General features: G+C 32.0%; 1 protein-coding gene across 6 annotated transcripts in view; it reads right to left on the bottom strand.

Moving 5' to 3' along the window:
• LOC139498337 (neuralized-like protein 4) overlaps nt 1–14,601 on the bottom strand; it is a 226,625-nt gene extending 212,024 nt beyond the window's left edge. For all 6 annotated transcript variants that reach the window (XM_071286711.1, XM_071286713.1, XM_071286708.1 and 3 more), the window contains exons 1-2: nt 14,534–14,601; nt 9,680–9,913 (exon numbers count right to left, since the gene is read on the bottom strand). In XM_071286711.1, the coding sequence (XP_071142812.1) occupies nt 9,680–9,872 (193 nt within the window). In that variant the 5' untranslated portion in view covers nt 9,873–9,913; nt 14,534–14,601. The remainder of the gene's footprint in view (nt 1–9,679; nt 9,914–14,533) is intronic.
• Nucleotides 14,602–16,211: the final 1,610 nt, after the last annotated feature.

Genomic DNA, 16,211 nt, shown 5'->3' with positions numbered 1-16,211 from the left:
ATCTTCGATGTAGAGTTTTGGATAGATTAATTAAAACAAAATTAAATCAATACAGTACTAAAACATTTTAAAAATTACCCCTATTTGGCCAAAATAACATGTTAATTCGCAGTCACCACCACATTCACATGACGCAGTGGACGGGATACTTGATTTACCACATTGACAACAACTGCGGCAACCTTTCTTATATCCAAAATGTACAAGCTTCTAACAAAATGATGAGACCTCAAAAAGAGTTTTTAAAAGTGATCCTCTTTGTTCCTACGTCATCCATTAGCGCCTGGACTGGGTAGCCGAAGAGCCAATTTTAAGCTCGTCCCTTAAACACGTTTCTTAGTATATTGTAAGTTTTGCATGCTGGAAATGACTAGGCTAAGTTGAGGGAATAGCCTCAATTAACCTTCCCTTTTGCGTTAATAGTTATTGCTTGTTTTGTTAACCATGCTTACCCCATCTGATAAGTTTGTGCGATCTTACAGTAAACACCAGTGATTTAGGCAGATCAATTATCATTCTTTATGTTAAAGTCACATCTTCAAATGCCATCAATGTCTCCCACGCAGTCATTTTTTCTTCATGTTCAACCAAACAAAGAACTGTATCACAATCGGTAAATACATGGATCGCAATATGTGTGTGTGATCACTCTTCTCTAGTGCATTTCAACGGTCATTGATATATATTTATCCAAAGTATTCCCCCTCCTAAACACAATCTATAGTGTGTCTACCTCTATGTCACGGAATGGCGGAACAGTAATGACAGTATCATCAGTAATAACTGTTCGAATCATGACTCGTTAAGGTTCGTGTTTCACTGTATCAGAAACATGCACTATAATTCTAGTGTCTGCCTCTTAATGTGAACTTGGTGCTTAACTTGAAATATATAACGTGGTGGTTAAGATAGAATATCCTGAACATGTGTTGCTACAACTACCATATGTATCCAAGCCTTCATCCACTTTTGGAACAGTTTCACGTTTTGTTAAGGTACGGGAATTATTTCCTATCAGCATACTCGTTATTGAACACCTTGAAACTGTAACAACAATGGATGTAGTCTCATATGCGTACATATACAATACCGGTGGTTTAAAGGATGCTACAAGAAACAAGAGCTATATTTAGGGGAAAGGGAATACATAGTTTTCTGAGAGATGACGACATTAAGAAATAACTATTTAGTGTTCATTCACAGGAGCTTGCTATATAGATTTTGAGGAAAAGGTAGTTGTAGCAACAGATGCTAAGGATGTTTTCTGTGTTATCCACCACATGATTGTGTTTCAAGTTTACCCCCATGTTAACATTAAGAGGCTTATACTAGAATAAAAAAAAGGTACATGTGTCTGATGCAGTGATATACACAGTCTTAACAGAATCTTGACTCGAACAGTCGATACTGATGTTGCTGTCATTGCTGTCTCGTTACTCCGTGACATAGGGACAGACGAACTTTGGCTTGCATTTGGAAGTAGGAAAAACTTTAGATATATATCTTTCCATTACCTTTCAAATGCATGATTTCTTGAAAGGGAACTTTCTTGTTGACATGAATGGCGTTTGAAGATGTAACTGTATGATTTAGAATGTTGATTGATCAGCCAACATCACCAAATATGGATATCAAATCCATGTTGATGAAATGATACATGGTTTTGTAGTAAGATCGAACAAACTTATCAGATGGGGTTAACGAAGCAAGAAAACATGTTTTTGGCAGAGGAAAGACTTATTGATGCTATTTGAACGACTTGGTCTAGTATTTTTCAGCATGTAGAGCGTGCAATATACCATCGCGTGTGTGGATTAGTAACAAGCTTTGGTTTTTTCCTATGCTTACTAGCTCAGACGCTTATGAGGCTATTTGAACGACTTGGTCTAGTTTTTTTAGCATGTAAAACGTGCAATATACAATGGCGGGTGTGGATGAGTAACAAGCTTGGAATCGGTTCCTATGATTACTACCCAGACGCATATTTTGAAAAGAAGTTGAATATCAAAATAAAAAAAAATGATATATCTATGTCCGCCATTTTGAGTTTTACCGCAAGTAAGTGTTTTTTTAGACATATGTCGTATACATTGTATCCCTTAGAAGAATAAAAGAAAGTTTCCTGCACAATTTAATGATAGAAGCAATACGTTAAAACACATTTCAATCACCCTCCCTAAAAATAAGCTTATTTTAGTATAATGTCCGCCATTTTGGATTTTACCAGAAGTAGGGTTTTAATAGATATATAATCTATATAATTTATCCAAAAGTAGTACATAACAAAGGTCTGTACCAAATATTAATATAGCAGCATGATGAAAACACCCTTTCATAAACTAGCCTCTGATATTGGGCTGATTTAAGTATGATGTCCGCCATTTTGGATTTTACCGGAAGTGAAACATATTTTTCAAATGCCTCCCAATCTGAAATAAAAGAGTAATAGTTGAGGAAGGTCTTTCCCAAATTGCATGCTTGTAGCAGGATGTGCACGATTTTTCAGAAAGCTGCCGTACTAATAAGTCTACAACTGACTATGTCATGGCAAAATGAAGACACACTAACTAAAACAAACAACAGTATATACAATATTAAAAGAAGATTTGGTTTGATTGCCATGGAGATAACTCTCCACAAGAGAGCAAAAAACACTGAAATAAGCAACTATAGGTCAACGTAAGGCATTCAAAAATAAGCAAGGCCCATACCACATAGTCAGCTATAAGAGGTCTCGAAATTAAAATGTAAAACAATTCAAACGAGAAAACTAACGACTTAATATATGTACAAAAAATATGTAACTCATAAACACACGAGAACCACTGACGTACAGGCTCCTGACTTGGGGCAGTCACATACATACGATATGTGACGGGGTTAAACATTTTAGCGGTATCCGAAACAGGGGTGAAACAGCACAACATAAGAAATAACTATACAAATCAGTTGATGAAGGTTAAACACAACATATAAAGCAACAACTAAGCGCCATACTCAACTCCGAAATAAACACAAGAAACTGAGATAAAAAATCATACAAGACTAACAAAGGCCAGAGGCTCCTGACGTGGAAAATGCGACGGGTTAGACAACCCTCCTTCCATACGTTTAGCCAAAGTAGAAAAAAACACACATTGATACGCACAGTAAAATTCAGTTCAAAAGAAGTTCGAGTCCGATGTCAGAATAGATAACAAAACAAACTCAACAAAATGACAATGATACATTAATTAACAATGGACTACTAGCAATTTCTGACCAGCTCCGAACCTCAATTAAACTGATTGAAATATTATGTCTTCCTCATATACAAAGAAAGTACAATCCCTTCCGTTAAAGTTTGGTATTAAACTATTATAACATACATATTTTAGAATAAATGTGTTTATTTCCGATGCAAAGATGGTATAAGTTAATCAATATCAGAGCCAAAATATGCAATCCTAAATGAACTGATAACAGTATCGCAATTATATCCCTTCTGTATAGGTCTGTTTAGAGGTTTTGTTAGCTTTTGAGGTGAATGCCGACGTTGTTTGTGCTTTATAAAGAATATTAACATAAAAACAAATCGATGTGAACTATCTTACTGAAAGATACCATTGAACCGATGATGAAATTTAGTAAATGTGTTGACTAGTTTGTGATATCGAAAACCCTGGTGTACTAATTTTTCAGTAAAACACAAATGTATCTAACTAAAATATGATACGTTGTTACATACACGAGACAATCTTACAAGTTGAGATATATAAACACTATAAGATGGTCACAAGGGAACGCCATCTAAAAATGTATATTCTAACATGACGTCATTCAAACGCTTTGAGTACCCACCCGTGGTAAAATATGAATATATTGCCAGGGCTGTTCGGATTGTACTCCCATGTCATGTGTTTTTTTATGAATGAGGTACCCGACGTCATAGAAAGATCACGTAAAAATATAAGCATTTTACGGGGAAATACACGATTGTGAAACCGAAAATCATCACAACAAAGAAACGTTAACAAACGATGCTAAAATCTGGTATAAGCCAATTATTTTTATTCCTATAATACATTTAAGTAAATTATCATTTAAATTTATCCAAAACTATGTAAATACGTTTTTAAAAATAGTTTTAGCACGTCACTAATTTAGTTTGCTCCGTTCCTTAACGCCAATTTAATTGTGCGTTTATTTATGTGAACGACAAATATTGTCCTCCACCTAGAGCGCTTCGACCCAAAAGAAATGCCGTATTTGTCCTATTTGAATCGAAATAACTCGTGTGTGCTTGAATATATCGTGATTTTACCACGGGTTGTCCCTTTATGCCGATATTTTACCCCTCGCTATCGCTCAGGTAAAATATTTGTCATCAAGGGCTAACCCTTGGTAAAATCACGATATATGCAAGCCCCATAAACATGATACATCGTTTCTTAAATCATCGATAGGAAAAGAAAATTCATCTCTTTTATCATAAATTTTAGTATTGAGTCACCCTGTCTATTTAATTTTAGAATAAGGTATCAGGTTATGCATGAAAGCCTTTGCAACACTTGAAACAATCAAAAAAACACAAGAATACACCTATTATCTTGGATAATGTAAAAACTTGTGTAGACCAGTAGCCCTTTGCAATGTTTAACAGTAAAATACAGAAGTACGGAATTCAAAGGAAAAATCAGTCCCTTATCAATTGGCAAAATAAAAAAATCAAACACATCAGACGAATGGAAACCAACTGTTATATTCCTGATTTGATAGATGCATTTCATCATATGAATTTAACCAGGTTTGATAGCTAGCTAAAACACTCTCGCTTGTATGACAGATGTACTAGAACCTCAATTTATTTGGCATTTTTAAACAATTTTTGATTCGAGCGTCACTGATTACTCTATTGTAAACGAAACGCGCGTCTTGCGTAAGTGTAAAAATTCAAGTCCTGGTATCTATGATGAGTTTATTTACAACCACTGGGTCGATGTCACTACTGGTGGATATTTATTTTCCCGAGGGTATTACCAGCCAAGTAGTAAGCACTTCTGTGTTGACTTGAGTTTCCATTGATATGTTCATAATAATAAATGAACTGTTAACAATTTTTGAAATACTAAGGTTTTTCTACCTCAGGAATAGATTATCTTAGTGGTATTTGGCAAAAACTTTTAGGAATTATGGTCTTCAATGCTCTTAAAATCCGTTCTTTATTTGCCCTTTTTAAACATTGTTTGACTTTAGGGTCATTGGTGAGTCTATTGTAGACAAGACGCGGATCTGGCGTCAGTGTAAAATGTTGGTCCTGGTATTTATGATGAGTTTATTTATTTCCATTATATTGACAATAATGTGTGAACAATATAAACAGACATAATAGGTGCACAATTAAATTAGGGATACAGCAGTCACAACTGTGTTTTAATCCTAACACAAACAAATATACAAAAAGGAAAGACACGACTACACAAATGACCATAACACAAGAATACACAATTGACAATAACACAATAATACACAAATGACAATAACACAAGAATACACAAATGACAATAACACAAGAATACACAAATGACAATAACACAAGAATACACAAATGACCATAACACAAGACTACACAAAATGACAATAACACAAGAATACACAAATGACCATAACACAAGAATACACAAATGACCATAACACAAGCATACACAAATGAAAATAACACAAGAATACACAAATGACAATAAGACAAGAATACACAAATGACAATAAGACAAGAATACACAAATGACAATAAGACAAGAATACACAAATGACAATAACACAAGAATACACAAATGACCATAACACAAGAATACACAGATGACAATAACACAAGAATACACAAATGACCATAACACAAGAATACACAAATGACCATAACACAAGAATACACAAATGACAATAACACAAGAATACACAAATGACCATAACACAAGAATAAACAAATGACCATAACACAAGAATACACAAATGACAATAACACAATAATACACAAATGACCATAACACAAGCATACACAAATGACAATAAAACAAGAATACACAAATGACAATGACACAATAATACAACGACAAAGTATAAAAACTGAACCATGCTAATTGGATGTAACTGGTCTTAAACGAAAGGGTTAACAATTTACAAAGACACATACTGTAACACTGTAACATTTATTGTGATGAAAAGTCCATACCCAGACTATATTCTTGAAAACCATCATGTATCAGTTGTGAATAAATATCATCAATATAGTGGTATCTTCCGATAAATGTTTTTTTTTAAAGGAGGAGACGTTCCTTGACATAACCCTGGTTCACACTCGTTATTCTCAGACATCGGTGATGTTTTATAAAGTATGAATAGTAGCTGTTAGCGCTCGAATATTACTTTAAAATGTATATCCCATATGCAAGTGAATCGTGTATAATGCCACTAAGTTGTGGGGAAGTAATTATTTGAAAGTAAAATCGTCTTGCTTGTCATATTCCGGTATTGAAATGAACGCTTACTTCAAATATGAGGTATGGACTGATAATGTCAACTACTGTGGATTCGGTTATTTTTGTGTGTGCTGGTTTTCGTGGATTAAGGAAAACTCACATGTTTGTGTATGTTGGATTTCGTTGTTTTACCTAAGTTTGCATACACGCCTGTAGAAAATGTGTCACTCGTTGAACATTTAATTCTGTGGTTGACCTGTACCAAAGAAATTAACGGAAAATGGTATCCAACGATTTATAACGAATCTACGTACAGTATGATAAAACTATTCACATGTCAGAGTTTTTTTTAAATATTCTTCGAAATCCAGGTCCAACAATGCTTGATTATAGTTAACTCCTATAGATAAAATAATATTGGTGTAACTGTATGATACTGTAGAAACGCTTGAGGTATTAACCAACTTATACCACATGTGAATTTTCCTACTATTGTGAATACCTTCAAATTATAAAAATACTTCTGTTGGAATTGTGTTACCTTGAGAGCGTGAATGGAAACTCAAATTTAAATCTTAAGTAATTAATGCACGCTAAGTATTGTTTACGATGGTTGCTGTTAATTGTTTCATTTTCCCATCTATGTAGCTCTTCCTGTTGCATATAGCAACTCTTGATTTGTCAAACGATATGGTTGGTATTTCCTGTGAATGAGACACCTTATAGGTCAAAGTGTTACCCCCTCCGAAATTAATTAACATGTTTTGTGAAGAAAAAAAAATCTAAGTGTATTTTTAAAATAAAAAAATATATCATTAGACAGAGTGATTACATTACATGGAGGTTGATGTTTCAATAAATGTTTCTGCAACAACCTTTTTTTAATAGTGCAAGGATTTCTTGTTTCTGAGCAGTCATAAGTACCATAACGTTCGATTTTAAATGACTTATATTTTGTTCAATGATAATAGCTACCACAACGAAAATATGATGGCGTAGTGTAGATTATATAAACACTTATTATTGAACATTTCATAACAATTAGCTCATGTCACGAGTTATAATATTATTCAATTATGGCCAGTAGAAAAGGTGAATATCCAAAATGATCAACACGAAAAGGTTATTTCAATGAGGACGCAACTTTTAAGGGTTGACAATTTTGGATATTCTATAGGGCCACATTTGTTTTATTATACCACACTGACAGTGGCAGGCTATTATTAATTATTGAAAAACACTTAAAAATTCGTTTAAAAATCAAAAACTAAAAAAAAAGTTATCCGCTTGTGGTAATTTTAAGGGTTAATCTTCCTTCCATGCAATTGAACGAAAATTAACCGAATTATTTCATGTAACGTGATTGCGTGTTACCAAAAATGAAAGTTTGTAATAAATCTTAGGTATAATAATTATAATTATAACCTTAATAAAATGACCTGGTTTTAATAATCAATAGGTATACCAAACTTTAGCGAGATGCAACATATTTCCCAAATTAAAGCTACTCTTCAAATGGGCAATGCTGATGACACAGTTCATTATCTTAATTATAAAACAATATATCAGAACTTCAGTTTTATCAAACCAATAACTTGCTTTTCAAATACTAACTGTATGACATTAGTTGTAGCAAACATTGGAAACTGTTATGTTGCAGTAGTTTTACGAACGTAAACAGCATTGATTGATTATCATGTAATACAGGTATCGTATAACAGATAACATTTTCACAGTTATATTCCTATCTAGCGTCCCATAAACCACAAGGATGACGGTAACATAGTGTAACTGATGTGTACATGTACATGTGTGTTGTACTTGACATGAGCATGCAGACTAATGATATGTATACTAGATACTGAAAACGTTACGGCATGTTGGTTTATTTTTGTTTTTCGTTGGAGTTTGTGTTATCGATTTTTATAATTTTGTATATTTTTTCCTTATTTTTTTTATTTTTCTTATGTCATTTTTGTATATTCTAACCGTTATCTCTTCTTTACAACTATGTAAAATAACAATATCTCGACTGTATTACATTCAAAATTGATAAAGTGTTTTGTCATAATGTGAACAAATGTTAATGTGTCTAATCGGGTTCTTTGATTTAATAAAAATAGCTCGAACATTAGTCAAATCTACATAATTGATCCATTTAAGCACACGAGTTTATAGACAACTGTATAGAAAACATAACAGAAATACAACCACATATGTTTTTTTTTAAAACCATGTTTTTCAACTTTCTACTCTTAGTTAACAATCGGATGATAATCATCGAAATGATGGGATGGTTGCATTGATTAAGTAAGGTTAAAAAAGTAGCACATGTAGTACAATCTCTGTCATACAAAACACATAACTGTATTTGGGCATTTTCCGTTATCTGAAACTTCTTTTCTTTTTTTTCTGTCTTAAATACAAGCTTTAAAAAGTTTGTACTTTCAGTGAATCCCCGAGACGTAAATATTTTAAAATTCAAAATCCTTGTTTACATTTTGAAAAAAAGCTGATATTTTGTATAATATATCGGTTTCTGACAACATATCAACTGTCAATGCAGTAAGACCTCATACACTATATTAGAAATGTTAATTCATTTTCTGCTGTTTTGAAAATATACCTTGTTATAGATAAGATGAACAAGAAAAGTTATTGACACTGACCATTATGAATTTTTGACGTATTTTACAATTCACAAGTTAACAACTGATTTTGCATGTTTAGGTTAAACAATCATCATTTCACATTGTTAACTGAACAGATTACTTTATAATGCTAGTCTGATATAAACATTTCTGTAGTTCCATTTTGAGTGGATACTGAAATTGTCTAAAAGTCTACAAAAATGCAGATAATAATAAGGAATTGATGATATTAAATTGATATAAAACATTGTGAAAGAGGGAAGAAATGCAGAATTATAATGAAATTAAAGAGATGGGAAGTGCCAGAAATTTACAACTTAACATTGTCACAGTCTTAACTTACAAATATTACATCTGCCAATTGTTGATTTTCTTACACTAACACATTATTTTAGAAACTGTAAAAGGTAAAACTATTTTCTATTGAATCTGATACATTGTTTTCTTAGACAACAGCTCTGATTTTTTTTTTTCTAATAGCGATTCTATCAACCTTTTACTTGATAGTAGTGTTTGGTTCGGTCATTTCAATAACATTATTATTAGTTTGTAAAGTATGATAACAAAAAGTACCTAAGTCAAGTGTTTCACTCCAATAGGTAACTAGCTCGTCTACTTGTATTTCGTAAACTTTGTCATTCACTAATGGTGTGTTGGTAAAACAAATACCATCAGAAAGTGTTTTAGTTGGATTTAATCGCTTTGCAGTGGTACAATTGTTTTCCAGGGAAATGTTTTTACCACAGATACGATGAAACTTCCACATTTCTTGTTAAGTTGTTTGTTCAATTTTCTTACTTCAACCATCTGTAATAAACAATGTGTTCCATGTTAAAAAAATGGAAGAAAGTAATTATACTTTTGCATTCGTTAGATACAAAGATATAACATATATAACTACGGGACAGGGCTACCGATCGCGAGATTCGTCATTTCGTTTCATTGTTCTCTTCATCAAAGGTCCGTACTATCCAACTTTGATGTTGATTTGGTAGCAGTGACAGTTTTTCTCGTTTTTCTGAAATCTATTTCGTGCTCACATCACTGTTACGCTACATTCTTCCAAAGTGTACAAGTTTCTTAACTAGTTTCTTTATCCCTCCTAATGAAAGCTCAAATATTTGAAGTGTCGACAAATCAACGTAGCAATTCGCATTGAAAAGCCAAAAAAAAAATAAGTGAAACGGAAAATTTCTAAGTGATTTTTAATGATGATGTAGAATAAAGATAACAGTTCAGTTGTTTCTTACACGTGATTCTAGTAAGAAAGCAACTAATACAATTTAAATAAAATACAAATAATTGTATTTTTGAATTTGATTGGGGAAAACAAATATTCAATTCTATAAGTATAGATAGATACTAAAACAGATTGTAATATTCGTATGAAGTTACTTCAAAATTTAGCATAACATGAACATGTTTTGATTGGTGTCTCGTATTCGTGGTTGATCGCTTTGTGAAGATTCTAACTGAGCTAAACTTGATTTGACTTTGACTTTATTATCATTAATACAATGCTATAGATAAGAAATATGATTCATTGGAGATTTGGGTATATTATGAATATGCAAATAATTTACATTGAAGTACGGTATGTAAGTGCGACATAGAAAAACATTAAATACTAGTTCGTTTGTCGGTTGTCATCGCGAGTTTTAACAGTAGGGCATAGGATGTTTTCCTAAAATGATAACCCTCTGGTGTCATTTTGAGATACTTATTGTCGTATTTAAAACACCATTACGCTTTTCTATATGTTCCAGTAATGTCTAATGTTTCTTTGTATATATGCTATTGTTAAACATCAAACATCAAAGATAAAAGAATATTAAACGAAATAGAAACGTGCGCAGAATGTAGAATTTAAGGGAGTTGGCTTCTCAGTTTCAAAATAATTAGTTTTTCAAAGAACTAGCATTATTGATAGGAGATTAATAAAGAAATCAAAAGACCAAAAAACAAATATATAGGTAACCGTGCTCGTTGACAAGTTCAAGTCCTCAAAACTATTAAAGATAATTAAGATTTACCATTACACATGTAAAAGAATTATAAAAAGAAAATTGGGGGTCTCCTGACAAAATTTGCTACGGCATTAAAATGAACTAAACCAGAGGATTCTGAAAATCTGACCAAAATTCAAAAAACTAGACAAGCGAGCTTCCTAAATAGATGTTTCTAATTTCTTATTGACATGATTGATTTGTTTCCTTTTCTGTGAAAAAATTATTATATAAATTCCCCTAAATTTATTTCACACTTTTTTTATTTAAAAAAAATACTTTGCTGAAATCAGAGTACCGAAGTAAGATATATGTACAATTCGGCTTCTTGGTCTGTTTGTTGGTTCTTTGACACATTCCCCACTGCCATTCTCTTATTTTTGATTTAAGAAGTGAAGCTTATCTTCCTTTTCAAGACGCATATTCTATGTTTCCCTTGTATATGTAGCGGCAATAAGTGAAATTATGGATTTAACTTAAATCCTAGGCAATAAGCTAACGCCTAGGCATTAAGTTATTGCCTGATATTTTCAGGCATTAAACTTATTTCCTGAAATTTGATGATGATTATTCATCCTATTGCCGAACATGATTTTAGGCAATAGTAAACTCTGGAATTTATTATGTTTATGCATATTTGGTGATTTATTCTTGATATACAGTCGTTTCTTAATTATATTTCTAATATTATCTGTATAAATATACATTCATTTGACAGATCTTCAAAAGTAAGTTTAATTAGTAATTTTAACAGTTGAAAAACAGAATTAACTCATTCTTTTTTCATGTTTTTTTGGTATTACAAAATATTAAAAAAAATTAAAATTAAAAAGAGAGATTGTATCCAATTGAAAAAGGGGGCGATTTTATAGAATTATTATAATATTTATTTGTAAATTTGTACACTTCATTAGTCGAGCTGGTTTGAACTGTTCAAAAATAGACAAAATTAAGATATGATTTTTTGCTCACACCAATTTCCATTCTTTTTTATTTGATAAGTAAATACCTTTGCTAACAGTTCCACAACTTGTGATTACAAAAATAATTTTTAACACAAATTTCTATCAAGTTTTCATTTTTTTTAAATCATTATTTGATGCGTTTTGATATAAATTACATATTTTATTAGTGATTCTATGTCCGGTCTCTTGTGGACCATTGTCTCATTGGCAATCATATCACATCTTCTTTTTTTATATTTAGGATGAAACTGGGCCCTGTAGTTTTTTTTTCTTTTACAGTAATAATGCGGGGTTCACACATTGCCGATTATTGCTCCCGTTTGAGATCAGACAGCGATACGACACGAAAAGTGAAAAAGTCGGATTAGTATCCTCAATTATCTGGAATGTCCTAGTATTGTCTAAACGCAGTCGTTTTAGTTCGTAACAGATTCCTACTGGTCGGGAAGGGTCCGAATAGTTCGGCAAAGCACCCCGACAGTTAGGTGCGTCCCGTAACATTCGGGGAAACTCAGCCGATTTTGTCTAGTCGGATTACAATCGTGCCTCTGTAGTGACAGATTCTGCTATATCGGATCGAATTCCTAACAATGTTCTGTGTATTCGGGACGGTGTCCTGTGCAACGGGAATGATCTGGAGAAGTCCCGACAATGACAGAATACAATACGACTGAGACCAGACAAAGCCGTTTGCAATGCGATAGAGCGGACCGTGATAGGATTACGTTCCGACAGTACCTGATCATCTCGATTATGCCGACAGTTTTCGAACGGATAACTTCCGTCAGCGTCGGTTCACTGTCTTGTCACTATCTGATCTCTGTCGGATTACATTCGGTAGAATCGGGACGCAGTCGTGACAGACTCGGTCGAATTTTAACTGGCGAAAGATACAAATCGAATTTCCATCCACGATTCACAGGATCTTGATCAGACTTTTGACAAATTTTAATCGGGAATGGTCCTGTCAAGGACGACAGTAAAAATCGTGAATGTGTGACCCCAGCTTAAAATAGAATATTTGAAGTACTCAGTATTTCTATGAAAGATTCACGATTATATATTTAATTTTAGCTATTTTCAATTTAATTAAATATATTAAAACATATTTATATATTTTTACTTATTTTTTATTTCAAAGAGTTTAAAAGTATAATTATAGTATTAAAATTATTTATTACCATTAAATTTAAAATCAACAAGTATTTTCTAATAATTAATCGTTTTTTAAATTAAAGTTGTTGGTTAAATTTGATACAATATTTCATTTTTTTCATCTGCTATTTTCTTTTACGCCGATACTCAGGACAGCAGTTAGAACATCGTTGCTAAGATAATCCTCAAAGATAAAGCTCAGATAGCTTTGATGTGCATGCGTTGGTCCTTACTTTATGATAATGTCTGTCCTTAGGATATAATCTTATATGACACATCTTAGGACAGTTTTGATAAACCTAGTTCTCATAATGTTATTATGTTACAAATATATGTTTATTAAATGGAACAAATGTATTTTATTTACTTGCATTTATATTTTAGGCATTAAGCTTAATGCCTGCACACATTTTTCAGGATTTAAGCTTAAATCCTAGAATTTAAGACTAATGCCTAACATCATTTAGGCAATAGGCTTACTGCCTAGTCGTTAGCTAATTGCATAGGATTTAAGCTTAATGCCTAATTTCACTTATTGCCGCTAACATATATATATGCTATGTTAAAAGCCGTCATCAATCTCGAAGATAACAGAATATAAAACGAAACAGAAAAGTGCGCAGAGAGCTGAATGTAATGGACGTTTATAATAATAAAGACAACGCGTATTTATCATGGATTTTCTTTCTTGTTTTGTAGAAAAGGTATGGGATAAATTCCCCTAAATTTATTTTGCACTTTTTCCAGTTTAAATGAAAACTTATTAACTGAAATCATAGTATCGAAGATGTGTATATTTCTTTGGTCGGGTTGTTGTCTCTTTAACACATTCTCCATTGCTATTCCTTTAATTTTTTTTTATTTTGAAGTAGTATAGCTTACCTTCCTTATTCAGACGCATAACTATGGTTCAAATCGCAATATGACAGACTTATAGTGAACCATGAACAAATAAAGTAGAAAGAAGTTGATCTTTATATATCGGCTTACCGATACGTGTTTATTCATTGTGACTGCTCTTTGAAATGTTCACACCTTTGATAATTCAGTTGTTGTCATTTGAAAAGTTCTGTTATTATTGTTGTTTGTAAATTGCTCTGATATAAACTAAGGTATTAGTTTCCTCGATAAAATTGTTTCATATTTTTAGAGTCAGTTTGTTATAAAACCTGTTATCCCATTATTCTTAAGATCGTCTCTTAAATCACGGATATATTACAATCGCAACATGGTAAATGCATTTTAAAAGCACATGTTTACATGTCAGATTGATAAAAAATAAGTATTTACTTAATATTTACCTGAATAGCAAGTTGTTATTATAACAAAATGGACGTTATTCGTTCAGATATTGTAACCAGGAAGGAAAAATGTGTAACTAATAAACAAGTCACGGTTACCTGTATGACAGTTGAACAAATATTTTAAATAGATAAAGCATTACTAGTGTATTATTTTTGCTCATTTTGACATTTTGGAGATTTTTGCAGCTTGCAATACGCAGAAATTTTTGTTCATTTTGAGGGCATAATCTGTCCATTTCAATTTTTCGTAAATATGTAATTACACAATATAAACTTTTTTACTGCTACATGTATGTTTAGCTAGCATACACAATTTTATCAATCATAGTCATGCTTGGTATCAATCTATCGTTGTAGATAATTCAGTAAAGGAGTTATTAGCGCTGATAAATGTATTTAGTAATACGCTATATATGTGTGTGCACAGCTGGACAAATACCAAACACTGTTATAAACTAACATTGACCAGGCATTAACATTTTAAAACGTTACACAAACATATACATTAAATATTTTAATTCGCACTAGATAACATATCATTAAAAGAATGTTTCGTGCACTGTTTTTTTCTTTTATTTCATTTCATGTATAACATTATAAACTTAAAATGCAGTTACCAAGTCCATTTACATTTACAGTACGCCGGCAAAGTCTTCAATTAGATGTGTTGTGTTTTTGCTTGTATTCAAGCTTCATTTACATATATATGAATAGTCGAAGCAAAGATTGTTGAAAAGGGCGTAAAACACAATCATGCGAATAATGTAATTTCAAATATGTACAAGTATCGATAAACCGACGGTGTAAAGCTTCTCAAAATATCTAGCAATTAGCTAACTTAAAGTGCACATCATAGTTTTACTATTTACTCTGCGTAAACAAATATTATGTTGCCAGGTGCGTTCTTATCAGGTGTGTTCTTATTGAACCGTGACATTGTAAACAACGACAACATTTACACAAAAAAAGGTATCCAAGCATGTGTGTGCTTACAAATATAACCTGACATTTGTATTAACAATAGCTGATTTAATATATTTACATCCCAAGAATTATTTTGACATTTTTTAAATATTAAACAACTGATGCATACTGTACACTTTTGAAAATGTATATTATGAATGTGTTATTATGCACCGAAAAAAAAAGTATAATAACAAGAAATAGTGTTTATCGATATCTATATATAAGTTAATTTTAAAGGTATAGCATGTTGTTGTCTTTTTCAGGTTATTTCTAATAGTAGGTCAACTGTTATTTTATCAGATAAGCGCGTAATGACTTGTTACTAGAGTTTTCACTTAACAGCTTCTATTTAACATATACAAAAGTTAAAAGGCACATTGAGTGATATTTCAAAAGAAAAAAGCAAAAAGGCCTTGGCGAAAAACAAACGGAAGTCTCACATATTGGTTTTCTTTTGTGTTTTATGTACACCTATTGAATTATTATCAAATGTTTTGAACAGAAGATATAGTTGTGAGCCATACATCCGCTGATTTTGAAACAATACTTTATGTTTAAATTAAAATGTATATGTATTGTATCATGTGCATATTTTGATATTAGAACAAGTCTTCTGGGTGAAATATTGTGTTTTCTTTAATTGTTGACGTAATTATGTCCATCTCTATTACTCCAACCTTTTTTAAAAGGTGTTTTAGTTAGCATTATA

Source organism: Mytilus edulis, chromosome 12 (assembly GCF_963676685.1).
Source record: "Mytilus edulis chromosome 12, xbMytEdul2.2, whole genome shotgun sequence".
NCBI lineage: Eukaryota > Metazoa > Mollusca > Bivalvia > Mytilida > Mytilidae > Mytilus > Mytilus edulis.
Note: the sequence above shows the minus strand (reverse complement) of the source record. Positions and strands in the feature narration are given on the sequence as shown.